Below are 26,972 nucleotides of genomic sequence, written 5' to 3'. Positions count from 1 at the left end.
TGTTTTCTGCAGGAGCAGGTCATGACACGGGCTCACAAACACACTTACACCCAGTCATGAAATATATTTAAAAGTCTTGTCATGCTGATGGCTTCTAATGATGACCCGATGATGTATGTGGTGTGTGTGTTTATCTGTGTCAGACAGCCTCTGTCTGTCTGTCTGTCTGTCTGTCTGTCTGTCTGTCTGCTTTTTTGCCTGTATGTCTGCCAGCTACCTTGACTAAAATATCAGGGAGGTGTATAAACAGCAGCACTGAGCACAGTTATGATAGAGTTCTCTGGCTCCACCTAGTGACCATTTATGTTACTGCAACTGCTTTTTCGTGGGTACCCCAGAAGCCAAACTGCTGTACAGTTGTTCTTACATTTGGGCCCCGGTGAGTTAGTTTGCCTTCCAATCCCTCAGGGGTAAAAACTCACCATTTATATGCAGTTAATAAACAATAAATAATGGTTTATCATGCAACATAGTGTTGTTGTGAATCCATAAACCTGCTGTACCTATGTACTCACAATTAATAAATTACACATTGTAAAACTGTTGTGACTTCAGTGATTTTGTCAGACAGATTTAAAAACAGAATGGTCAACATCTGGTGTTGCAGCCTCAGGAGACTTGTTGAACTCGTGATGAGTAAACCAAACTTCACGTACTTCATGAAACACACTGTGAAAGAGCAGTTCAAACATTTCTGAGTTTTTAGTCATATGTACTGTCTCTGAACCATTTCGCAGTGAGTGTATTAGTTGTTTTCACACATGTGCACACCATTACAAAGTAGGTTTGAAACTGTTTATGAATGTTTATTCATGAGCTGCTTCATAGAACATGATTCTTACAGTTCATCACTTCATTGTTGTGTTGTAGGCCATTCATTATTGTCTATGTACTGTTTATAAATGTTTCATGAGGTTCCTTGTGACCTGGCTTTGATTCTAGCCTGCTGCTTGCTGCATGTCGTCCTTTATCTCTCTCCCAGCTTTCCTGTCTATCTAAATGTGTGTGTCAGGTGTACCCTACCTCTCTGTTATGGTGAAGTGTTTAAAATATGTCTTTACATGAGTTAGTTCTTGGAAGACTGTACTTAATTTATTGTCTCTTTCTCGCCAACCCCTCTCTTGCTCTCTCATGTCCTTCCTCAATCTCCTCTCCTCTCCTCTCCTCTCTTTTCTCCCCCCACCACCACCCACTCCATCCTTCCTGCCTCTCTCTCTCTCTCCCCAGTCCAGACGACAGCAGGACCCCAGCCCTGGCTCAAACATGGCCAACGCTGACGTGGAACACAAGATGCGCTGATGAGGAGGAGGAGGACGAAGATGAGGAAGTAGTGGAAGGAGGAAGAGGAGAGAGGAAAACAAAAAAAAGCTGTGGCTGGGTGTCCATTCACTTTCAATGCAATCAACTGAAACTAAATGTCAACTGATACTGCAATTGTAGACCAATTGTACACCAGTATTTCCTAACAGGTTTGTTATGACCGTTTCACACGCCAAAAACATTTTTTGAGATATTTAAAGACAATAAACTTCCTGATTTGATTGAATTGAAAGTGAAAAAAAGCCTGAGAAAAGAAGGATTTAAAAGAGACAGGACACAACAGACCTGGGCAAAAAGTAGTTGAATATATTTAAATACAGAGGAAGGAACATGAGCAGTTGAATTCACATTATAATGTAAATGTGACACATCCAGAGTTGAAGTTGTTTTTTTTTGTCAAATAAGTGTTTCAAATATATAAAGCAGAGATCAAGTCATTCAAAAAACCTTTATATTTTTTGTCCAGGTCTTAAAGGATTTGATGTATCGGTGTAGTTTCAAGTACCAAAAGTATATTTTCTATCAATACAAGATGTTGATAATAAAGCGGTTAAAGATGTCATTAAGGAGCGGAGGAGGAGGACAGACAGAAGGAGCAGAGCGAGGAGAGGGGAGGTTTTGTTTGGCTCAGGGTCACGGTCAGGGCTTATTGGTCAGGATTACCAGTGAAGCATGCATCAAAAGTGAGGAGATGAAAGTTTGTTGGGGAGGGGGGGAGAAAAGTTTCTGCATTGTTCGGTGTTGTGCAATACTTCACATTTGTGAACATGCAACTTGTTAACCCCCGCTGTGCCTAGCTCACTTCCTGAAACCTGCTGTTCTCTTAGACCAAAGTTCACTTTGCTGGAAAGGGAGGGAAGGGAGGGAGGGGAGGGGAGGGGAGGAGAGGGAATAAAAGAAGGGGGGAAACAGGTGGGATGACAACTCGCAGAGATAATTGTGCCAGGTTGTGGGGTACAGACGCGTTTGCTGTGCTATGATGTCCACAATCTCTCTAAAACATTGCTATGACAAGATGCCCTGACTATCAATCACAGGTTATGTAGCAACAACCTCAAAGAAAGACAGTTAACAAAGAAACCTGCTACAAACTCTGCTATCTTTGGCTCTGGAAGTTCGGGGGTGGGGGGGTTCAATTCAAAAGTCCTTTGTCTTCTGAGGGGTTTTGCACTATGTGATACAATCAGTCTTGTTCCCCACATGGATTTTCTTTATATGCATGAAACCAAACACAGGTCTACCTATGTTCTCTTTAATGTTCCCTATGCAGCCTATTTAACGTAAGAGCACTCCCTTTGCAGCACTTTGATGAGGAATAACTGGATGATTCAAGGCCCGGACAAAGCGTAAAAAGCATCATTTTCTATTCAGCCAGGATATTTCTGAATCCTAATGAGACACCTGAGCAGATAATAAGCCTATTTTGCAGACGGTCTGTTGTGCTTGTCAGGTATGAAATGAACTCTGCGCATGAAGGTGTTTGAACCTTCATTTTGGACCCTGTTCTTAAGAATCTGAACCCTCTTTAAACCTTTGAACCAACCATAGAGTCATCGTAGCACCGCAGCAGTATCCAGTGAAAACCATGAAGTGCCAAAAATTGGTGATTTTAATATTAGTTGGTTGTTGTTGTTTTTTCAGAGAAACTGACATATTTATGGGCTGGGAAGAATTTTCTACATCGTAAGCTGAAAACAAGGCTTTTTTTCTTAGCTCATAAAAAAGTTGCCACTTTGGAGATGCATGGTTTTTCACTGGACGACAGTACTGTGCTATTATTCATTATCCACGTCTTCAAAAACACACCACGCGTCACTTCTACTGTAAATCATATAAATTCATCAGCTCACATCATAAACTGTCGATCACCCAGATATTCGTCATCATCAAAGGACTGTAAAAGCCTAAATGCAGTCTAAATACTATTCCCTGTCCTGTTACAGCACTAGTGTAATGAAATGTTTTGTTTTTTTAATCGTTTTGTTTGTGTGAAAGTCATGATGTTTACTTTTTATATTACTTCTCACCTCTGTACATGTATTCATTTTTGTTCATCTTTCAGCTTTGTTATGAACTTGTAGTAGCAGCAGTAGTTGAAAATTAGAAAAAATGTCTCCAGAAATTTGGGAGTTTTGAGGACATTTGTTGCTTTTTGTTTTTCATTGTTTTATGTGTTTTTTTTTCTTTTATTAATGTTATTTTTATTTTTAAGGAAATCCACTTCCTGGGTTAAATACATTGAATGTGGATTGACTCAAGTCCTGTTTATTAGGTGATACAAATGTTTTTATATTGTGCAACTAGAAGCTCATTTCATTTTCCAGTGTGTTTTACAATTAGTGCACTCAACGGTTTTATTATAATTATTATAACCAAGAAAAAAAATCTTTTGTTTATTCATGCTTTACTCTTTTTTTTTCTCTCAGCCTGACAGACTTTTAATGAGCTTTACATGAAAACTGGTGATATATATTTTTTTTATCCATTGAGAGCCATGTGTTTGTAACATTTTACAAGAACTTTTGGACAAAAGAAATGTTATTGCTAAAAAAAATAACAGTTGAAATTAAAATAAAAAGTCAACTGAAAGCTCAAACAACATGATAAAGTTAATGATAGTACCCCGGCCTGACAGGTTATGTCATTTGAGATGCAAAAGAATTAAAAGGAACTGTTTAAGTGGTAACGGTAATAAGTTTTCTACAGCCTCATTAACAAACAAGGCCAAGCTCAGGGTACGGCAAAAAACAATGCAGGATTTGGACTTTTGGATACTACATGGGAGGATTTAATTGGGGTAACCTAAGGTCAGAAAATTTACTTTCTCATTATCAGCTTTATTTTTCTCCCACAGAAATTTGGGAGTCTGGGAAGAAAGGCTTAAATATTTCCATTTCTCTCACCGCATACCGATCCTGCAAAGTCAGCTGGCCTTGTGACGCAGTGCTTTATTTGTTTAAGAATGTGGAAAACATACTTTCTGTCTGAGGGCACCTTCGGTGCGATAAACGGTGGATTTTTGTGATGTTGAAACGTCCAGTGAGTGAGATAGTGAAGTGGCATTAAAGACTTTGAACAAGGAGGTGAGGTGGGTGGAGGAAAAGGACACGCGGGAGTATGAAAAATGGGTCGTGGCTCGAGTTGAGTCTTCAGGTCATGTTGGTGAAAGCTGTCATTTCCACGTACAGAGGCTGTTGTGTTTCCATGAAGCTGAGAAATCCTTCACTTGCATCAGATCAGAAAGTTATAGCTTTGATTTGATCACTGAAGATGGAGATGTAAGCTACATTTTCAAATTAAGCTCAGTGGAAACTGAAAGGCTTTGAACCAGAGAAGGGAGGTTTGTAGGTGGGAAGTTAGTTTGGGATGAAATACCCCGGGGTGCTCAGGCTTTCTGTAGACTTTTTGAAATCTGTAAATCATGAATTAATTGGTTATGTCTGTACTACAGCAGCTTCCCAGATAAATCATAGCAATGACGCCATCAAATCTGCCATATCTCTAGAAACTGGCATCTTTATGGATTTAAACTGTGTGCTCATGTTAAGAAACATTCGTGAGAGGTCGATTGCAAAAGACAAAGTCAAATATCTAGGTTGCAGTTGCCACAGTGTGCCACCCTGTCCCCGCTGAACCCACCCAGTGTATCATTGTACCATTATTTAGATGGTTACCCATGTAAACAACTTAGTTGATACTCCATCCCTCAGTTTCTTAATGCAGGCATTAAGGCAAAAAATAAATCACAAACATTGTCTTTTTTTACCTGAACTGTTTATCTTCTTATTTGTTTAAGTTATTTATACTTTGGTTTTATTTAGAGATCCAAAGAAGAACTCTGTGATATTTAGTGGCTTGTACACACTCCCCAGGTTTCTCCTCCCTGTGTGTGTGGTCTGTCTTTCCCTCTGTTGAGCTCGATCCTCCTGGAGGAATCTGAAATATGAGATATTCAATTCAAAATGTTGGATGTTTTTCATAATAAACATGTACGAATTCTTGTATTTGTTTCTGTTCTTTTACTGAGACTTCTTCTCCAGCCTGTGTGATGTGGTGACTGTGCTTCATTGACATCTATCTCACTTTACAGATTGTTTCATTTCTCCTGTTAACTTAGTTTAGAATTCTTATTATACGTGGAGTTTTCTGGGGGAGTCTGAGCCCTCAACACACGGAGCAGAAGAAAAGAGGCTGGTGAAGTGAATATGTGAGTATGTATAAACAGAAATAAATATGAATATGAATATATGTAGCTATAATTTGTTCAGTCAACTGGTTAGTGTTTAAAGCTTTTTGCTATTTTTTCCCATCTGATCAAAGTTTATTATTTTTAAATATTTTAAATATTATATACATATTATATAGAATGAATATACACTCTAACCCCCCAAAATGTTTTATGTAAGATACAATAATATAAATAAAAAGGACCTGTTAAAATAAAATAAAATGCAATATAATGAAATGAAATGAAATAAAATAAAATGAAATGCAATAAAATAAAATAAAATAAAATTTATTAAATAAATAAAATGAAATGAAATGAAATAAAATAAAATGAAATAAAAATTGAAAAGTGAAATAAAATGTAATTAAATAAATGAAATGAAATAAAATAAAATGCAATACAATGAAATAAAATAAAATGAAATGCAATAAAATAAAATATAATAAAATAAAATAAAATGAAATGCAATAAAATAAAATATAATAAAATGAAATAAAATAAAATGAAATGAAATAAAATAAAATGCAATACAATGAAATGAAATGAAATAAAATAAAATGCAATACAATGAAATGAAATGAAATAAAATAAAATGCAATACAATGAAATGAAATGAAATAAAATAAAATGCAATACAATGAAATGAAATGAAATAAAATAAAATGCAATACAATGAAATGAAATAAATAAATAAATAAAAATAAAATAAATATTTGAGTTTACCTCATTTGAAGCCGCCGCTTCTTGCTGGACCGTGTGTGTCAGCTGTCCCTGACGTCATCACGCAGACCGTGAGTACGTGCGTGTGGCACACACACACACACACACACACACACACACACACAGGAAGCTGAGTTATCAGCTGATCCCGCTGCTGCTGCTGCTGCTGCTGCTGTTGTTGTTGATGCCTGAAGTTGAAGCTGTTTTTCTGTTGTTCGGACACTGTGTTGCTCTTTGTCTCGCTCCTGACATTGAACACACATTAAACCCTTTTGGAAAAAAGGGCGGGAACAGTGGCGGGAACTGTGACGAGTTTTATCCCGAGTTTACCGAGAGACGTCTTTGAATTAGCACAGCAGCGGCAGGAGAGCTAGCTCCAGAAAAAAACAGCCTACGTGTTTGACGTGCTTTCTTTGTTTATGTCGTGCCAAGTCTGACCCGCGGTATTCCTCCTTCTTACTGACTCACACACGCGTTTATATTTATATTTATTTACTTTGTCGGCATTAACGCGGGGAGGGGAGGACAGCTAGCTCTGTCTGCTAACGTTAGCCCGTAGCGCAAAAAAGAAAAACCGTGTTGTTGTTGTTGTTGTTGTTGTTGTTGTTGTTGTTGTTGTTGTGACAGGTAACAGTGAGCTTCAGTCAGCTGGTTTGGTTTGTGTTAGACATTCAGGAAGTTTGACTCTTGTCTGTTTGTGTGTTGTTGACTTTAAACCGAGTGAATTCAGGGTTGTTGTTGTTGTTGTTTTTATTTGTTTGTCTGATTTAAAGCACAAACACCAGTGACAGGTTAACTTGTACGCTTTTTTTCAGATTGGCTGACAGGTTGTCATTTGTTTTGACTTGTTAATTAAAAAAAAAACCTATGTGTCTCTGTCACTTTTTAAAATATTAATTCTTAGTGATATGTGGTACGCTGTGTAGATAAAGCAGCTGTTTGACTCTCACGCTCATGATTTTTTAGAGAGAGAGATAAATAATAATAATAATAAAGAAGTTATGAATTGAAAAGTAGCCGTCTGAAACTATTGACAGTGCTGTGATCAGGCCACAGGAGAGTAAAGGGTCCCTCAGCGGGGTCCCATTGTGTCTTGAAGGTGAGCTGCCCCACACTACTTGCCAATGCTGGATCTGGAGGTAGTGCCTGAGAGATCACTAGGAAATGAGCAATGGGAATTCGCCTTAGGTGAGTTTTTTTATTTTTTATTATTAATGGTACAAGCACACGACTCACACCTATGCAGATTGATGATTTTATATGCATGTTTTGTGTTGCTTTATTTGTGTGTGTGCAGGGATGCCATTGGCCCAGGCCATCTCTATTCTGCAGAAACACTGCCGCATCATCAAAAATGTCCAGGTGCTATACAGTGAACAGGTAAAAGATGACCTGTCCTCGTATTATGTGATCTCATATAAATGTTTTTTGTTTGTTTTGAGGCAGCAGGACGAGTGTTGGCGAGACTTTTTAGACGTGGCAGCAGTAATTCCAGTCACTGAATATTTCTATTTCTTTACATTATATTACATTACATTGCATTCAGCAGACGCTTTTATCCAAAGCAACTTACAGAGGAGGACATAAGCTGACAAAGGTGTAAAGGAGCACAGAGTAGTTTGTTAATCTTCTCTTTTAAATTTCTCTGTTGTCTTGTCACAGATATATTGGCATTGCAGTAGTGACTGCAGGGTGACGGTTCAAGTCTTGCCGTTACGTGGTTTGTCCACCAGAGAGCACTGAAAAGTTCGCTCTGCACTTTTGTTGGTCACAATTCTTTAAAAAATGCTATTATGAAAAATTTTAAAGTTACACGGATGCTGTATTGTCACCGGATATCAAATATCGGCCTGGTTTCAATAGCTATGATTTAAAATCAGTCAGGGAGGTTATTTTTAAAACACCAAATTTTTCTTTGGCTGGCTTAAATTATTTATGTGCCATCCTAGGACACACGGTGCGTGTCGGTTTCTCTCAAATTCACAAACGGATGACTCCGATTTGTCGCTTATCTGCATTTTTGTGTGTGTGTGTGTGTTTATCTCCCATCCAGACGCCACTGAGCCATGACCTCATACTGAACCTGACTCAGGATGGGATTAAACTGCTGTTTGATGCCACAAATCAGAGACTCAAGGTGAAAAATGTTAACTGTTAACTGGTGAGAACAGACGGCGCTCTTTGCTGTTTTTAAAGGGAGCGCCACTGAGTAAGGTCAATAAATTAAATAGGGATTGAAGAGAACTCGTTGAACATTGGCAAACGCATCAGACTTCCCTGGAATTGTTAATTATGGTTAACCAATCATTTGTTTTCTACTTTGTGCCACAGGTGATTGAAGTGTATGACCTGAGCAAAGTCAAATTGAAATACTGGTGAGTAGTAATGTTAAAACAAGAAAATCTCTCAAGACATTTTGAGCGTGCCTGCTTTCTGCCCGGCAACCGGGTTAACTGCCAGCTCCACGGTCCACCAATCAGAGGAGAGCAAGTCACAGCAGCGTGTGTGTTGGTGTCAGTTGAAACTGCAAAGAGAGAGCGAAAGCCTTCAAAGTTAACCTTTGAACAAGCGGCCACAATTTCCAAACCGTAGCTTGTACCAAACAACCGAAATGACCGACGGCATCCTCGTCTTGCTGAGCACGTCCATGCCGGTTTTCAGTGGCTAAAGTTAAAAAATGTGACCTCTGGAGAGTTGCAAAGAACTGGTGCATCTGCTATCCTCCAGAAATGTCTCCTCTCACTTTACATGGGAGTAGATGGGGCTGTCGGCGGGTGATCGTGACGCATTTGTGCGCTTAGAGTCAAAACTATAAGTCTGACAGCTTCAGCAGTTTTATCTGAGAGACAACCACAACTGTACCTACAATTCTGACTTAAAATCATGTCTGTAGAGTGAAATTTGTGGCCCCCGGGAGCAGAACAAATCTTTTTGCGACAGATTTTTCTCTCCCTTTCCGTTCTAGCTCCTAAATCTTCCACCCATAAGCGGCCATTGTAAATTTTTTGCCGTGTTTTTGGTGATTATCTCAAAAAAACATTCGGCGATACGCTCAGAAAAGTCACGGCACGCTTTGACACGCTTTGATACTTTTTTTGTGTATGGCGAAAAAACATATGGAAGTCAAACGGTGCCAAAAGCTGTGAAATAACAAGAGATGCAGTAAAGATGAATGCCGTGTTCAGCTGGTATCGTTATACGGCCTCTACAGGCACGTTATCTACAGGCACGGATCTATATGACGGTGTCTACGCTGTCCATTTGAAGTTGCCGTAGGGATTGTTTTCAGCTCACAAGTCATAGATCCTTCACAGAACGGCGTACACCTACTCAGTGAAAGACGACACAGTAATGGAGTCCACCTGCTTTAACGTGTTTGGTGAATCCCATTTGCTAATGCAGCACATCCTATATGACTGTTAGTAGACGTAACACTGGCCTTGTGTGTTGTGTTTCAGTGGAGTCCATTTCAACTCTCAGGCCATCGCCCCCACGATAGAGCAAATCGACCAGTCATTCGGAGCTACGCACCCGGGAGGTACTCTACACTGCACGAACACACACTCTCACAAATGAACCCACATTATATCTCGTTCATGAAATCCTCTTCACCCCCTAACCCCCCGTCTGTACAGTTTACAATGCTGCAGAGCAGTTGTTCCATCTCAACTTTCGAGGACTGTCCTTCTCCTTCCAACTGGACTCGTGGAACGAAGCTCCAAAATACGAGGTGAGAATGTTTCCGCCAGTTTGCCTTGCCGGCTGTTAAAAGAAGGGCTGAGTGGTCGTTTCTTCACGTCTCGGGGGAAATCGAGGCAGTCTGAGGTCAAGCACTGAATGAATGAATTTCTGTCAGCTTATCATGATTGATAAATCACGTGAAGAACCCAAAACAAATTAAGAATATGATTGCCTTGCTGCTTGTTTGATTTCTGTTTTTCTTCAATGTCTCTGACAGATGTCATCTCTTGTACTGTTGAGATGTAAAAGACTCATTTCAGTGTTACATAAGCAGTAAAAATCTGACTGCAGTGAGGAGTCGAGGGACTTGGGTTATCTCAGTTTATCCACGTGGCTGCTCTGACATATCTGTGATCATAACTGCACCAATTATTTCCTAAACCTTCCGATCCGCCCCGAGCTGCATGTTTGGTCTCTTGCTTGATTTACTCAAACAGCAGCTCATGTTTGCTCGTCGTCTGTTGTCGTCTGCAGGTGTGCAGATGCAAACATTGCAGTTTCGGCTTCTAGTTTGAGTAAATAATATTTGCAATTCTCGGACTTGACACTCAGCTGCAGTTTGTTTCTTTCTGTTTGTCCTGTTTGTCAGAGAGTATTGTTTTTCAGATAAAACTGATACAGTGCACTGACAATAAATACCAACACTGAAGGGTTTTATATGTCCAGAACATATTCGGACCGCATTGCCTTTTCCATATTTTTTTTTTTTCCCCCTCCTGTTGATCTACACCTCATAATGTCAGGAAAAAGGTAAACAACCTGTGTTTAAAACATGCAAGCTTTCATGTTAAACAAGAAAGACTGGTCTGCAGCCGTTTTGCACCTCTGTCTCTCAGCGGGGATAAATGCAGCTTGGAAATGAACAAAAAGTCATAAACAGATATGAAGTCACTGCTGAGTCACGGAAGATTTTATTCCTATACTGAACCTCTCCCACATAACTTTTTTATCTCGGTTCAGTATAGGAATAAAATCTACCCGACAAAGATCCAAGTTGGATTAGATGGTGGTGTTGGTAACAAGTGGAAAAAGTATTTAGGTCAGTCACTGGGTTAGGAAACACTCCACAGTGCTTCATCATAAATTATCACACCTTTCTGTACGTGTATTTTTGTAAAACATCCGATCATTGTGCTGCGTTTTTTGTGTATGTACAGCCTCAAACAACACAAACACATCATTGTACGTACCAGTCCTGTACTACTCCCAATTGTTTTGCCTTGGCAGCCTAACTTTGCCATGGGTTTGGCCTCCCTGCAGATTCCACATGGGGCCATGGTCAAGAGGATGCACATTTACACTGGCAACAACCTGCAAGAAACAAGGTAACGTGCACACACACACACACACACACAAGCAGATACATAGGAAAGTCTGTAGATCTAACTTCGTTGGAGGTATATATCACTACAAGTGGCAACATTAGAAAGTTCAAGGACCTGTAAGAAGAACAAACAGATTTTTGAAGATCTTTTAGGCACAATTTGTTCTCTCTGTCCTCAGAGCTCCGGTGATGCCGTTGGCTTGTTTCCTTGGTAACATCTATGCAGAGTGCGTGGATGTCCTGAGAGACCGGGCAGGACCGCTGGGGCTCAAACTCCGCCTTCTCACTGCAGGTAACGCGTGTCTGTTTGTGTCATGGAGACGGCAAGATTCACGATCAGACTCAAAGTGTTTGCACGGTGTTTTCCTCACATATCCTCACAGCTACGTTTTGATTCACAAGGTGTTTTTTCTCTCGCTTGCCTCCAGGCTTTCCTTGACATTTCTGACACATTCTGTAGTACAGCTGGAAAATCTCTGCTGCAGATTGATCTTAAACTATCTTAAACTTCAATTTTGCACTGACAAACACAGATTTAGCTGCAGGTACCCAGCTAAAAGCCCACAGTCACAGGGGACCGTCAATGTCTCTGCTGTTCTCTGACATACTGCTTGAATTTGATCATTTATCTGGAGATTGAGTTGAGTTTTCTTTCCTGTTCTGTTGTAACGTGCGAGTGCAGGTTGTGGTCCAGGTGTGATGGCTGACGCTAAAGTGAGGTCCCTCGAAAGAAGCATCTATTTTGGAGATTCCTGTCAGGATGTACTGGGTGCTCTGGGCTCGCCACATAAAGTCTTTTACAAGTCCGAGGACAAGGTTTCTATCAGTCTTTACTTGTCATTTCTGTTGTGAATAAGTGAACAAATTGTAGCTTAAACATTGAAGACACATATTATAACTTATCCTCTGTGTCTATTTTAGATGAAGATCCACTCTCCCTCGCCTCACAAGCAAGTTCCTTCTAAGTGTAACGACTACTTCTTCAACTACTTCACCCTCGGAGTGGTGCGTATTTTAAGAGACAACACATGGAAAGAAAGAGGCTGACTTTAGCTTGATCAATGTACTTTAGACTGGCAGCGATAATCTTGGACACCCAGCTTGTTGGTGGTGGACCTTTTGGGGATAAATGATAGCAAACACGGTTATGGTGAAGTGTATTATGTAAGTGCGGGTGATCTGGCTATTGGTTTTATCATTGTGGGTCATATCTGCGTTTACTCGCCCCGCTGTTTGCAGTAGATAGGACTGTGGTGAACTGGTCTGCTCAAACATATGGTGCAAAAACAATGTTAAACAAAGGGTTTTCTTGCTTTTCAGGATATCCTGTTTGACTCTACAAGTCACCTGGTTAAGAAGTTTGTCCTTCATACCAACTTCCCCGGACATTACAACTTCAATATGTAAATATTTTGCTGTGTAGTTATTTGTTTTTTCAGACTTTTCTTTATTATTTCTGGTCCATCTTTCTCCATCGTTGTTGAGGATACTGACTCATCTCTGTGTAATTACATTACATTGTTATAACCGGCTCACAGCCCACAACAAAGAAGGGAAACATGGCAATAACAAACTACAGAAAAACTGATATTTTTCATAAAGTTTTGACTTTTTATATTGTAGCATTTCTGTCCTTTAGTTAAATTTTCTGTTTCTGATGTTACGTTTGCTTTCTTTCACAGATATCATCGATGTGACTTTAAGATTCCACTAGTCATTAAGAAAGGTGAGACAGCTTTGAATCACGAATAAACTCTTTATGTCTAAATGGTGTAATGTTCATTTTAAGTCTCCCTCTTGTCTAATGCACTGGTTCTCAGTATCACTGGTGGTACGCGGATGAATCTATTATATAAACATATTTTTTAATTTGAAGAATTTGAATGGAAATACTTAAACTATGGGATCATCATGCTATAAAGACCAAAACTGTTTTTTGTACCAGGCTGTAAACATGTTTATTTCTGCTGTGAAGTTGGACATTTGAACATGGGGACTTCTGGAGACAGCCTCAAGTGGACGTTTGAGTATTTGGCACTGACGGTAGGCAGTGTAAAAAGTTTGAGACACATTGGTCTAATGTCTGTTTTTCTGTCTCACTCTGTGCTTTAGAAGGAGCTGATTCTCAGACGGAGGACTGCATCTTAACCACCTACAGCAAGGTGAGAGTCCTAGACGGCTTCATAGAGCCGTTGCACGCTTTGTGATGGTATGGCCGTAACGATTTAACTCCGTCTCTATCAGTGAATCCAGCTTTTTGGACTCTGCACCTCTTTGTTGCTGATTGCAGAGTTGTAACTTTTCAGTTGTTTTTCTTTGATATCACTGCTTCATTAGTAAACCCTTTGTTTCACAACCATGAAAGTTGCAAGACATAACATCTGCTTTAGACTGTGGCTACATATCGTTTGATATTCTCTACAGAGGAACTAATATAATAAAAATCTTGTGGTATCACTTTTATCCCCTAAAGAGATTTGCCTCAATTTAGCTGAAAGAAAATCCTCGTGGAGATGATCACTAGGTCGAGTGAAAACGCTGATCTTTACTTTAGCAATGATCTACAATCTTTGTCTTCTTTATCGCACAGTGAATGTGAACGTGCTCTGCCTCTGGAAGCAGCAGTAATATCAACCTGAAATACAGAATGTTGAATGAACATGAATCTTTTCAAACAGGACGGGCTTCTTATTTATTTTGTGTTTGTTTGTTTGTCTGTCAGTGGGATCAGATTCAGGAACTGCTCGGTCACCCCATGGAAAAACCTGTAGTGCTCCACAGGTACGTCCAAGTTGTTGTTTTTTAAAAGATCATTTGTTTGCGTGTTTCAGCGTTGTTTTAGATTATTCCAAGCAAACTTTCTCCAAATGAGCGTCCTCTTTGTCTCTGACAGGTCTTCGTCAGCCAACAACACTAACCCCTTCGGCTCTACCTTCTGCTTTGGACTGCAGAGGATGATCTTTGAGGTCAGAACACTGTGTTTCTGTAGCTTTAGCTTAGGATTCGAGTGTGTACAATGATGTAAAGTGTAACCAGTTGTGCAGGAGGTAAAAAAGACTCCATAAATGTGTCATAAAAATAAAGATATGATGAATATTGACATTGAAATAGAGCTTTGAAAACAAAAGTCCTGAGATTAACGCTGACTATCTGTGTCCGTCTTCCTCAGGTGATGCAGAATAACCACATAGCATCAGTGACCCTCTATGGTGCTCCACGGACCACCAGTCAAGCCCGACCTGAGTCCAGTAGTAGTTCCCACTGAAACAAGTAACCAGAACCACATCCTATTCTGGCCTGACCTGAATCTAGTACCTCTACTGACTGAACCTCTAACCCAGAGCCAGATTCTTAACCAAGCAGACCTAACCCAGAACAAAGTTATTCTTGCTCAGCTAAGATGTTACTCATTAAACAGAAACGCAATAGCCAAATCAACTTTTCCCGAACCTATAACACCCCAGGAACCAGGATCTGGTGACACGGCCGCAGTGCTGTAGCGAATAAAACCAATGAAATGGTTGCTTGTGTGGGGAGAATAGAGCTCAGCTGTTTCCTGTTTCCATCCAGTGATTCACCCAGGACCACAGAAGAAGAAGCTTGTCCAGATGCCGTGGTTCCACCGTCAAGATGGAGCAAACCCCATAATATTGCGGTGGCGACATGATCAGCGTTTAAATACCTTCTGCAAACAAGTTGTTCATCAGACAGAGAGTTGTTGCCGCTAGAGAAAAGTGCTGTGGCCAAAGTCTTGCAACAAACTCTGGCTTGACCCACCGAATACACATCAACCAACCAACCAACCAACCACACTGCCAGCCCCAACCGGTACCGCCTGTCTTCCTGCTGCCACGTCAGAAGCAGACTGGCTCAAACCAAACCCGGACACATCTAAACCAGCCCAGCCCAGCCCAAACCCGAGAACCGTCGGAGCCAAACACACTTTGGAAGCTGCAGAGGATCGCAACCAAAAAAAAAAAAAAACGGTAAAGAGAAGAACCAAACACACTCAGGGTTTGGAGGAGACATGTTGGCCCACAGAACACACCCCCAAAAAAACAGCCGGGCAGATCGGATACGAAGCCGAACGATCCAAAAATCAGCTCCCTCTTCCTCCGCTTCCTGCTCACTCTTCCTCCACCTTTCAACCCACAGCTGTTGTTATCTGCAGCTCGGGGTGTTGGTGTGTCTGTGTCCTCGCTTACACACACACACAACACACACAGCACACACGACAACACACGTAAATGAGCATCTGCATGCGTTAGGCTGCTAAATATTGAATTGACATTTCAACAGACACACACACACACACACACACAGAGCATTTCAGACCCTTCACTAAGTACACTCGTGTATTTCTAATACATGAAAGCTGGTTTATCTTTTTAAAGCGCGATGCGACGCGGAGACATGCGGGCATGACAAGGATTTGCATGAACTTGGCAGATGTTTTTTTTTTTTGAATGAGACAAGCACAAACTGGCAACCTGTTCTGTTTTTATTTGATGCTGCATGTTGTGAGGGGACAGTTTCATTCACACCGTGACCATTTCATAGTGTTCTTTTTTTTTTTTTACATTTGCACTAATACACACCTTTTTTACTTGATTGACTGTGCCCTATCCTCAGAGGTGGATATAAGGAGACATTTGGAGAGACAGCAGTGTGTGTGAGTGAATATATGTGTGTGTGTGTGTGTTTTGGACAGACAGGTCCTCCCATGGTGTATGTATATAGTCATATGTTACACTCTTCTTTTCCTCTGTGCTTCTTCATCTCCTCATCCGATCGACGCATTGCAATTCATCCCTCGGCAGAGTCCGCGTTTATTTCTTTGTTTGAATTGCCAAACGCTATAGCCAAAGATGTTTCAGGATGATATCATTTGATCTGCTGACGTTATCACTGTAATCTCCTGTCCAAACCTGTCCTGTCCAGAGAGTCACTATGTCGACAGCCTGCGTTTTGAGTCTTGCATCTTTTTGCCCCCGCCACCTCGTCGTCGTGGTAAATCCTCTAAAATTCAGCTCCTGGTTTCTGCAAAGTGCTTACAGTAATTACACTTAACATGTGAATAGCTGACTTCTGTGAAAGCAATCAGCCCGGTTACATCCGGAGACACTTTAACAGCAGTAATAACTAGCGTCGCCCCTCCTGTGAGTGTCTCTCGTGCAGTGGTTATTGTCATCAGAGAGCTGCAATTTAAAGAATTACCGTTATTTCTCTTGCAGTACATTTGAACCCATTTCTTTAGGAAATGGGGTAAGAACATCATTCCTTCATCGTGACATTTCTTTGCATCTCCCTCCTGATGTATGGATTTAAAACTATTTTTAATCGTAAGCATTTGAATAAACTGTATTAATTTTAATAGACATATTCTCTTTTATTGTCCCTTGATACAAATGCCATTTGTTTTTTGTTTTTTATTTTCTCTATTGCTGAATTTCTGATTGTTTGTATCAACATGTGTGAAGGTAACGGGCAGAATGTTGAAAATTACAGTAAGAACACAAAATGCAGAGTTGGCTGCATGCAGGTGTCTTTTAATTTTTGATTTTTCTTCTGTAACGTTGACGTGGCAGTTTGAAGCGTCACTGTGGTATTTTATTGTTTGTTTTGCTATGTTTTTAATTAGTAGCTACCGCGTGTCCTTTTAAAAAACAATCCTGACTAAATTAGTTGATTAATTGATCGATTTTTATCCCAAATGGCATGAAAATGTGAGTTAGCTTGTGACCAGCAGCATCCACAAGGAACAACCGACCAAACAAAGAATGAAAATTAGAAGAAAGCAAGCGCGAAGGAAGTGAGGGCACGTGTTTATTTCTTGTTAACAATTCACAAATGATAGCCTTTGTTTACCTTGGCTTAAAAACCCATTTAATATAGTTACTAATGTACAAATGAGCAGGAGAAGACCGCATTAAAGAGCAGCTTTAATTTGTTTTTAACAGAGAAAGAAGAAATAGAAGAAATCCTCACTAAACCCTCCCCAACACCCAGAAAGAGTTTTTTCTTTGTTTTTTGTTGCCCTGATGTTTGGAGTTGATGTTGATGTACAAATGCTGTAAATAGTTGTGTGCTCTTATTTACATGATCTTAATAGCTCGGCACAGACACAACTGACTCGAGCGCTGGCTGAGTGATCTCGATATTTTCCTCTCTGATTCTGATTAGACTTCAAAGTCAGGAGGAGGCATCTGTTCATTACTGACTCATTAACAATCACTGGAAGTCTTTTGTTTTCTTGTTGTTGTTTTTTTGTCCAGTTCCAGACCACTCAGTATTGAAACTTTTTTTTATTTTTTTTTATTGTGCAGTGCTAAGGCTGCAAGTACACAGAAGTGTTGGGTGTCAGTAGATCGCCCTGCTTAAGCTCTGCTTGAACTGCTACTGCAGGGTGTTTGATCCCGCCCCAGAAACAGCGTCGGATACGAAGCTGACAGGGAAAAACAATAATCCTTCCTCACATTCGGACTGGAAGATAGCTCTGGTGGAGTTGTTTTTGTAGAGTGGACAGAATCTAATTTGGAGTTGGCGTTGACGTGTTGCTAGATTATACGTCTACTTGTTTACACTAGAAAAATCTCTTTGGCTGCAGCTTTCTTGCAGTCAGACTCCCTCCCTATGTGAGGTGATGTGGCTTCTGGAAACAGGAGAGCACGAACGTAACCTGGGATCCCGAAAGCTTGAGTAATGTTTCACGATGGCTTCCAACAAATGAACTCATTTTCTTATCGGGCTCCCAGGTTTAAAGATGTTTTTAAGAGTCTGATGAACTTGGAAACACAACGTGTTCCCTACTCCTGTTCTGGTTTATCCACATCTGGAGTTGAGTGAGGAAAACAGATGTAATATAACATAAAAAAGCTATATATTCAAACATTTTCCTACAGCTTGCTTTTGTGCAAGTGTATACGAGAAAATCAAGAAGAAAAAAAAACACAAAACTGTTGAACATTGTGCCTCATCTCCCACCGAGCCTGTCTTTGACTTCTGTCTATCTCCTCTGTTGGAAAAAAAGTTTTAAAAAATCTCCTTGTACATACAATTTGAAAATGCATTTGAACTGCATCATTGTGTACAGTACGTATGTGTGTGTGCGTGTCACCCAGCATCAGCATCGAGCTAAAATGGTACCATGGCCGTCTCATTTTTAGTTTTCATCGTTACCTGCAGAGAACGGCAGGTTGAGTTGGGTTTTACCAAAACTAGGGTTGTTCTTTTTGTGGGTTTCTTAAGCAACATTATGTTGTGTACTTTGTCCTGTTTATCTGATGTGTGTCTGCATGAAACAACCCTTAAAAGCTCATTAGAGTCAGTGTAGAAAACATGATCCCAACCCCAAAAAAAATCAGTGATTTTAGCCGGTAGTATCAGATTTTGTGGAGAGGAAACCCTTCTTTATCTCGCTCCGCGATTTGAAAGAATTGGTCACCGCCCCAAAAGATCTCAGGGCTAACTTGAGCTCTGCTCGATTGGAAGCAGATGGGTCAGAGATGATATGAAAAAAAACAGAAACCCTGAATGAAAAGCAAAACAAGATGCTTCTGTGGAGAAACAAAACATAAACACTCATTTATTTTCAGCACAGTACACACATAAGAAGAAAAAAGATACTAGGCATTAACCCAGTTTTGGTAAGCCCAGCGCCACAGACGGTCAGTGCCGTGATGATGCATTGTTACTGAGAGACACGGACAGAGGAGCTATAAAGGGTGCTGGGTAGTTAATCTCACCCAAACTCAGGTGGACATATCACATCCTTGTTTTTCTAAATAAAAAAAATAAAGCTAGAAAAATAAGTGAGAACTTTCATCCAGAGATCTGCGTGGCTTTTAAATTCCACCTGTTCTTCTTCGTTTTCTATTTAATTGAATGCAGGAATGAATGATTGTCAAAAACCAGATACTTGTAATTTATTAACTGACAGCTTCGTGTAACGATAATCTCATATTAACGCTTTGTATCGTCTGTCCTTGATATGTTCTGTTGCCCATCTTGATTATTCTCCTCCCAATTATTATTTTTATTTTTTTTGTGGAGCCCATTTCTGGAAATGGGGCAGTTATACTTAATTAAAACTTGTGAAATTCATTGGGAATGTGGCATTTTATATTTTGAGTACTTTAACTTTGTGTATGAAGAAATAGATTTATTCAGCATGTCCACTGGGGGGAAAAAAAAGGCAATAACAATACCAATGTAGTGCAAAGAGAAGGGTTTTGTTAACTGAAAGCTTTCGCGCCGACGAATTACTTTTGACTGTGTTTGATGACGGTTGTTGAGACGAGCTGCTGCGATCTCCGACAACTTATTCAACGCTACATCTGGACTTTTTATGAAATCAAATGCTCACTGTTCATTGACATCAAAGTTCATTTTCTCTGTGTGCAACCAGGATATGAAAAAAAAAAAACAATAAAAATGTGGATGTGAAACAAAAGATGGAGAGCTTTTTATTTCTTACACAACCCTAAAACTCAAATTTGACTTTGAGCTAAATCTATTTGGTATCTTCTAAGATATGAGGTCCTCTAAATATCTTTTCTCCTACAAGATCCTGAGTTCTTTTCTCATATTTTATGACAATCCCTCCAATAGTTGTTGGTGGACAGGCCCAACACTGGCCACACAATCACTCAAATAGACGCACACCTGTGTTTACATCTCAGTGAATATGGTGATCTGCACGAATCCATTTGAAAACAGATGAGAGCAAAAAAGTAAAACAAAATCAAAGAAAACAAATCGAATCCTAGTAATTACTAACGCGTTCACGTGAAAGAACACATGCCTGGCTTTTCTTCAAACATTCAGCGAGAGGTTTTGTGTGTGTGTGTGTGTGTGTTATGGTCCCAGCTGGTTCCCACTGTGCAGCTGTTTCCCATTAAGGCTTTATCTGTTGTTCCTCCAGGGAACAGATAATGTGACCGTCCATCTCTCATAAGGAAGTGAAATACATCTCCGCTCGTTACTCACGATGAGAACATGAAAAGGTCTTGGCTGTCTTTAAACTCGCGCAGCACACGCAGTCAATAGCAGTCCAGTCTGTCCACACGGGTCCAATAAGAGTCCGAATATTAGCGATGTCGTGGTATCAGACGGCACGCGGGGTTAAACCAGTTAACCACATTTTGTCGTGGATCTGTTTCACCGTGTAAACAATAAAAACACAATACACTCTCAAGGTTACACATTCAAACGTCCAGTGATGTTCAGCTTCATCACACACTCATCTTCTTTGCAAATTTAAGGTCTTGCTGTGTTCACAAACACTGTGTGGACACGCAATGGGCTCAGATGGCAAAAGCCTAAAATTCTCTTTTTGGCTTCGTGGCTGAAAAATCTGAATCACATTTGGCCCTTGCCAATTCATTTCCTCCAAAGATGAGATGCCATCTTGGATAAAGTCTCACACGACTCAACTGTGCTTTTGAATGCATCACAAGAATTTCAAGTTGGCCACGGATCCTGTGAATCCTGTAACCATTCTGGGCTCCCTAAAGCTCTCGCAGATCCCACTCTGCCCTGCAGAGAGTCGCTAATGCGTGACAAACACCTGCTTCTCGCCATAGTCCGTCTCTTCTCCCTCCGTTTCCACCATCCTCCCTCTCCACTTAAAGGGCCACGTTGTCGGGCTGGTCCTGTTGTGGCAGCTCAGTTTAGGGTCATGCAGGAGGTTCCACATGAGCCAGATCTGAGGCACACTGAGACTGTGAACAACCATGAGCTCCCTGTAAAAACAGGGGTCGAACGTCTGGAGGTGGGGCGCCGCGGAAGGTCGGGGGATGCCAAAGGTTCGGAAGCCCTGGTGGCGCAACGGTTTGACGCCGATCAGCTGGAGGCACATTCCCAGAAAGACGTCGTCGATGGGGAACAACTCCACCTGGAAGAAAAAAAAAAAGTAGATCAAAGAATTTTAAAAACAGGCAGACTTATCTATCAAAACTGTCCAACCTTGACGTACCTGTTGACAGGCAGAGCTGAGCCTCCGAGCTGTATGTCCTGACATGACAAACCCTCCTCCTCCAGCGTAATTCGGGTACAAACCCACTCCATAAATGAACTCTGGCACATAGTACTTGGAACTGCGCCGACGAATGGGTTTAGCATTGAAAATAATATCACCAACAAAAAGATCCTCGTCTGGCTTTTGACCTTGCAGCATCTCTAATATATTCTCCACATTAACATACACGTCGGCATCACCCTTGAAGATGAACCTGTACGAGGAGAGATAACAGAAAAAGCTTCAGATACGAGTCACACGACGGGAGAATCCGTCCTGATTTGTTTGAGTCATATAAACACTGACTTGACGTGAGGACAGCTGCCGTTGACCCATTTCAAAAAATGCGTTTCTTTCAGCGTCAGGTTGAAGAATGTGTCTTCAAAGTCCCAGAGCAGGATGTCTCTAAAGGTTTGACTCTCGTAGGTCAGGAGCCGGTCCCACAGAGGCAGAGCAGTCCGATTCCTCGGAACCCCGAGCAGGAACACAGTACGGATCGAGACACCGTTTTGGAAATGTCCTTCTTTACCCCAGGTCCGGCGTACCACCTAAAAATAAAAGACAAGAAACTGACTGAGTGAATATAAACTTCAATCTGTATTAATTGGTAGCACATCTTTTTAATTACCTGACGTTTATCAAAGTCTGCAGCGACAGATTTCACCGCAATGAGCATGTAGGGTGCAGATCCTTTACTTCCTCCTCCTCCTCCTTCTTCTTCTTCTTCTGCTCCTCTGATGTGACATTTCTCTGGCTGGTCTACGAGCAGCTTGAAGTCTCTGTTGTCTTTCTCTCTCAAATAGCCCTCAAAGTCAAACGGTGGCATCGTGGGCAGAGGCTTGCCTGCTGTCTTAGTCGGTGCAGCATTTTTCCGTCGTGTCTTGGATTTCCCCTTAGGTTTGGACTTGGACTGTGGAGGTTTGGACTTGGACTGCGGTTTGCAGGGAGGCAGCTGTGGCTCCGAAGGGCCAGCTGGTAACTGGATTATAAGGGAGAAATTATGGGACACAAGAGAGTTATTAATTAATTACAGAAGTTCATTAATTAATGTCCAAATTTTCTTCTCTATGAAAGATAAAAAGCTGAAAATTAGCATCAACAGTTCTCTCTCTCTCAGCTTCATGTTTATCTCTTCCTGGTCCATTATTATAAAATGTGTTGGACCCTCAGAGTCAGTCCAGATGGACATCAACGCAAACATGAACACAAACATATTGTGTATACATACATCGATGCACATACTGTACAGCAGCAGTAGACAGTATGTGAAAATGTCTTCACACTGTTGCTATCTCTCCATGAACACAAAGAACACCATATCCTTATTTTAGATCTGAACATTTCTGCTCTTATAAACTAAGAAAATGATGATAGCTTCAGGTCGACAGATAACACTCAGATCACCTAGTCCAGTTTCACTGATGTGCCACAGAATCCTCCTTCACTTCGCCGCCTTAACCAGCTTCATAGCTACTGTTTCTTTCTAACAGCAATCAGTTTTGGAAACCCAGGCTAAATGAATGGATTGAATACTAAGAATCATGTGATCTTGAAATTTTGTTTTATTGAAAGAGAATGAAAATGGGTGGTACCAATGATGCTAAAAAAGTTGTTTTACGAAATCTGGTTTTGTTTCCTGTAAAGAGAATAAAACTTCAACGCTGAAGCTCTCTGATGCCTTTTTTGAAGATAAGATTGAATTTTTGTGTTGCAGAAGTCTGGACTCAAGATCTAGACTTCTGATCAATGATGATTGATGAATTAAAAGAACAACAAAATGTATGTTTCACTGTGAAAGCAAGTAAACACATGGTTCAGTTCCATATCCTGCCACTTTTACACATCACATTCACTGACGGCATTGGCTGCCATGCAAGGAGGAGCTAATCGTTCACACACTGATGGCACACTTCAACACGTCAACATGGTGATGATGGCCTGCACTACCTGAGGTGAAACCTCTTTTAAATTTGTACCGGTATTCATGCTGTGTTCAGTTGGAAACAGCTGGTCATTATCTGTCCTTAATGTCTCCTTGCTAATCCATGTAAAGTTTCCAGTAATCCAGTGAGTCACAACATTGCTGACCGTAAGGCTGCCTTAATAGCTCTTTTTTTTGCCTCGTGTAGGCAGCAGAACAAGCTGTGAACACCACACTGAGTGCTTTGATAATCAGATCAGGTCATACCGTCGGAGACTCCTGGCCTACTTTGGCCCCGCTGGCGCCTTTAAGGGTCCTGCTGGAGCTGGTTGAGCCGTGGATTTCCAGCTTCAACTCGGGTCTGTTCCATCCAGAGGAGAGCACGACCTGGAAACACGGTTGGGGTTTGATAGCAGGTGACTTTCTAGTTAAGTTAACTCATCTACACCTTCTTACGCTGTGAGTGTTTCCATCCTTACCTGGCGGGCATAGAGCAGCAGACAGAACAGCACCAGGAGCAGCATTGTGCACATCACATCTCCCTTCACGTGGAGGATCCTCCTCAGGGTCGCCATCTTTCTCAGCATCTTCTGAAGACGCTGACGTCAGTTAAGTATTGAGTAGGAAAAGAGACCGCTGCAGGTCATTCTGCTTTTTAGACACCGGTCAAGACTGACAAAGACCTCTGAGACGTTTACCAGATTTGGGTTTGCGTGCTACTCTGCAGGATTTCTTTCAGTCCTCTCTGCTGCATCGCTAAACATCACGTCAAACTTTACAGTTTGTCCGTAGAAACACATCCCAGATGTATGTCAGGGCTAAAATGTTGCATTGGGAGTGATTTGGCCCTGTACATATCCTTTATATCGCTGGATGTACGTCCATCCTGTCCGTCTCCATCCTCCCCTTCTTCTCAGGCACCAACGGATGGACGCATCCTGGACAAATTAAACTGGAACAACACAGAAATAACAAAGAGAGTGAATGAAGTGATTAACTTTAACGCTCCCTGTCACCCTCATCTCATCTTGTCTAACGCAATAAAAGAATCAGCAGATGTAGAGACCGCCAAACGCAGCCAATCATCTACTTATCCCTCCATTTTCTCACAGTGCTGATTTACTTCTCAGCAGCATAGGGTAATTTGGAGGTCACAAGACGTCTTGGCATCCTCGTTAAATGGAGTGAGTTGAGAGCACAGTAAAGACCTGCTCAGTTCCTCTCTTTGAAGACAAAAAAACACCCCATAAAAAGTAATCCGAGATGCCTTTGGTTGCACATCAGTCTCCACACATCATGTCTTTTTCTTGATTCACCAATTTTTTCCTCTCAGAAGGGGGAGGGTCTCTGTCTTATGTAAGTGAAACATTTCAGAAGAACACAGTGTCCCGACATTTATATATCATTAGCAGACATCCCTGAATAATGCTGACACACAAATACAACGTAGAAAATCCCCTGATCTCTGGCTCATAAAGGACTGTCTCCTCACAGCTATCCGTCTCTGTCACAGTCACATTCCAGACAAACGCGTGCGTAAAACTTCTCTCGAAGTTTGCAAACATATATATCTTATAAGTATATATATTTTTAGTTTTCGCCATATTCCACGTGTGCTACAGCATCAATAACTACTCACCTTGGTTTTATAATCACAATAAAATGTTTAAAAAGTCATTCAAACTTACCAGACGAGGAGGAAAACTGGAAACATCTGCGCCAAGCGCGTCTGGAAGTTCAACACAGGCTCAGCTCGAGAGTTTCTAAAGTAAAGAGGACAGAGAAGCCCAGATGCTGTGTTAGGATGTGTGTGTCTGTGTGAGATAGTGTGTGTGCGTGTGTGTGTGTGTGAAGGGATGAAGGATAGAGGATCTAACATATCACACCATCACCTGGAGCTGAGCACGTCTGCAGGAGCTGCTGCTGCGATTATGGGTTGCGTTCAGGAGCGGTAGAAATATGGAAACTACAGTGCTCGCATATAAAACCTAAAAAAAAGCAGCATAGAAATGACACTTAAATGAATATAAATTATAATTATGTTCTATATTATATATAGATATAATTTTTATTTCGTTAGTTACAAGAAGAAATGAGAAACTATGAGCCAGTGCTCAGATTAAAGAGGTAACCGGGAGCACCTGAACGCACCATGTTCAGCCTTCGGTCACACCACGTGACTTAAACTGGAGCGGAGCAACTTGAAGCCAGATGCCAACACAGCAACTGGAGGAGGATGGAAGAGGAGTAACTAAAAGTGGAAAGTGTTGAGTCAAAGTTACAACAATTACTCTTTTTTTTTCTTCTCTTGTTTGTTTCCATGAGGCAGTTTGGATGACCCAGAATGTGGATTTGGACTCACAGACTGTGTGTGTACAGCCTGTGGTGTGCCTCAATGAGAGACTTCATCAGGGGTCAGTGTTATCCAGCAGAGGAGGGTCAGGCAGTTTACTTCAATCAGAGGAGACAAAAAGAGAGTGTAAAAAAACATTCTGAGTATTCAACATCAGTCAAACGTGTCTATACATTTCTATAGTCACTTAAGAAACCCAGCCATACAGACACACACACACACACACACACGAACACACAAAAGCAGCAGTAATAGTAATTTATGGCTGCAGACTGAACCACATGTAGCACCTAGGACACAGGATGTGAGTGGACATGTGTGTTTTCAGTCAGAGCTTTACAGGCATGTAGGGTGTGTCTGTCTATTTTGCAGCCAGTTGGATTAGAGGATACAGTGGACAATTAAAACATTAAATAACCACTGAAGATAATGTGATGTAATGTATGTCCATTACATTTCACTCCAACTCTTCCTCACACTTTTTTTTTTGTCCTAACTTTTCCAAGCAACAGTCCATTAGAGGGCTCATGGTGCTCAGCCCCACTTCATTCAAACCTACAGAGTCCAAACCTCTCAGCCTGTGGTTAGTGGAAATGTGCATACGATTATGCACAATGAACATCTGGGGCAGGCTGATATAGAATCTCTACAGTCAAGGCCAAAAAATGTTCTCCACCAAAAATGTTGCAATTACAAACGCTTTGGTATTTTTATGTTTATTTCTTTTGTTTGCATTGGAACAACAGAAAAAAATTGAATATTTCGAAAGAAATTTTAAGTGTGTCTAACTGTGGCCCCATCGCACCTATACCATATTATCGACACTGCAGTAGCACAGATACTTCAATAAAGTTCCCAGAAAAAGTAAAAAAATTAATTAAAAAAAAATCAGAATTCTGAGGTTTTAAGGCAGAATAAAAAAAAGTCTGAATTTTGGAAAAAAAATTGCTTTTTTTTTTGCTTTATTTGATACAGACAGCTGAAGAGTGACAGGAATGTGGGTTCGATTCTGACCTGTGGCTCTTTCCAACATGTCATTTCCCATCTCTCTCTCCTCACATTTCTGTCACTCTTCAGCTGTCTCTTTTTTTTCTTAAAATTTAAATTTTTTCTTAAAATTCTAACTCTTTTTCCTTAAAATTTAAATTTTTTCTTAAAATTCTAACTCTTTTTCCTTAAAATTCTGTCTTTTTTTCCTTAAAATTCTAACTTTTTTTCTCAAAAATCTAACTTTTTTTTCTTAAAATTCTAACTTCTTTTTCTTAAAATTCTAACACTTTTTCCTTAAAGTTCTGGCTTTTTTCCCTTAAAATTCTAACTTTTTTTTCTTAAAATTCTAACTTTTTT

The 26,972-nt window shown here is 40.6% G+C and overlaps 3 protein-coding genes across 8 annotated transcripts in view; 2 read left to right on the top strand and 1 right to left on the bottom strand.

The window, feature by feature from the left end:
- The window catches only part of cbfb (core-binding factor subunit beta), a 35,211-nt gene extending 29,889 nt beyond the window's left edge, over positions 1-5,322 (top strand). For 2 of the 4 annotated variants that reach the window (XM_027272807.1, XM_027272809.1), the window contains one exon: positions 1,233-5,322. In XM_027272807.1, the coding sequence (XP_027128608.1) occupies positions 1,233-1,277 (45 nt within the window). In that variant the 3' untranslated portion in view covers positions 1,278-5,322. Of the gene's footprint in view, positions 1-1,227 lie in introns of all 4 variants that reach the window. The other 2 variants (XM_027272806.1, XM_027272808.1) reach the window with 1 other exon arrangement.
- Positions 5,323-6,323: 1,001 nt separating this feature from the next.
- On the top strand, positions 6,324-15,384 carry phaf1 (phagosome assembly factor 1). 2 transcript variants are annotated; one of them, XM_027272535.1, is made up of 17 exons: positions 6,324-6,339; positions 7,306-7,456; positions 7,566-7,648; positions 8,322-8,405; positions 8,600-8,643; positions 9,727-9,806; positions 9,904-9,998; positions 11,237-11,334; positions 11,513-11,625; positions 12,016-12,149; positions 12,255-12,338; positions 12,654-12,736; positions 13,016-13,059; positions 13,446-13,495; positions 14,056-14,114; positions 14,227-14,299; positions 14,503-15,384. In XM_027272535.1, exons 2-17 carry the CDS (start codon positions 7,393-7,395, stop codon positions 14,596-14,598), a joined length of 1,284 nt encoding a protein of 427 aa, XP_027128336.1. In that variant the 5' UTR covers positions 6,324-6,339; positions 7,306-7,392; the 3' UTR covers positions 14,599-15,384. The 2 variants fall into 2 exon arrangements, with proteins under 2 accessions (XP_027128336.1, XP_027128337.1); XM_027272536.1 differs by lacking the exon at positions 6,324-6,339 and having other exon boundaries at positions 6,391-7,456; positions 11,270-11,334.
- A 514-nt stretch (positions 15,385-15,898) lies between these two features.
- b3gnt9 (UDP-GlcNAc:betaGal beta-1,3-N-acetylglucosaminyltransferase 9) lies at positions 15,899-25,194 on the bottom strand. 2 transcript variants are annotated; one of them, XM_027272533.1, is made up of 8 exons: positions 25,165-25,194; positions 24,961-25,035; positions 23,752-24,224; positions 23,540-23,659; positions 21,980-22,330; positions 21,658-21,899; positions 21,310-21,565; positions 15,899-21,228 (listed from the first exon to the last, which is right to left on the bottom strand). In XM_027272533.1, the coding sequence occupies exons 3-8, from the start codon at positions 23,857-23,859 to the stop codon at positions 20,884-20,886; spliced, it is 1,422 nt and encodes a 473-aa protein (XP_027128334.1). In that variant the 5' UTR covers positions 23,860-24,224; positions 24,961-25,035; positions 25,165-25,194; the 3' UTR covers positions 15,899-20,883. The 2 variants fall into 2 exon arrangements, with proteins under 2 accessions (XP_027128334.1, XP_027128335.1); XM_027272534.1 differs by lacking the exon at positions 25,165-25,194 and having other exon boundaries at positions 23,752-23,871; positions 23,971-24,224; positions 24,961-25,150.
- Positions 25,195-26,972: the final 1,778 nt, after the last annotated feature.

This window comes from Larimichthys crocea, chromosome XXI (assembly GCF_000972845.2).
Source record: "Larimichthys crocea isolate SSNF chromosome XXI, L_crocea_2.0, whole genome shotgun sequence".
In the NCBI taxonomy this organism is placed as follows: domain Eukaryota; kingdom Metazoa; phylum Chordata; class Actinopteri; family Sciaenidae; genus Larimichthys; species Larimichthys crocea.
Note: the sequence above shows the minus strand (reverse complement) of the source record. Positions and strands in the feature narration are given on the sequence as shown.

Coding starts and splice junctions, on each gene's coding strand:
- phaf1 (XM_027272535.1), top strand. CDS start 7,393: ATGCTGGATCTGGAGGTAGTGCCTGAGAGATCACTAGGAAATGAGCAA. Junction 9,999..11,236: donor ACGAAGCTCCAAAATACGAG/GTGAGAATGTTT, acceptor TTGCCTTGGCAG/CCTAACTTTGCCATGGGTTT. Junction 13,060..13,445: donor TCCACTAGTCATTAAGAAAG/GTGAGACAGCTT, acceptor TCTGTGCTTTAG/AAGGAGCTGATTCTCAGACG.
- b3gnt9 (XM_027272533.1), bottom strand. CDS start 23,859: ATGCTGAGAAAGATGGCGACCCTGAGGAGGATCCTCCACGTGAAGGGA. Junction 23,660..23,751: donor TGCTGCTCTATGCCCGCCAG/GTAAGGATGGAA, acceptor CCGTGTTTCCAG/GTCGTGCTCTCCTCTGGATG. Junction 21,900..21,979: donor CAGACTTTGATAAACGTCAG/GTAATTAAAAAG, acceptor TTTTATTTTTAG/GTGGTACGCCGGACCTGGGG.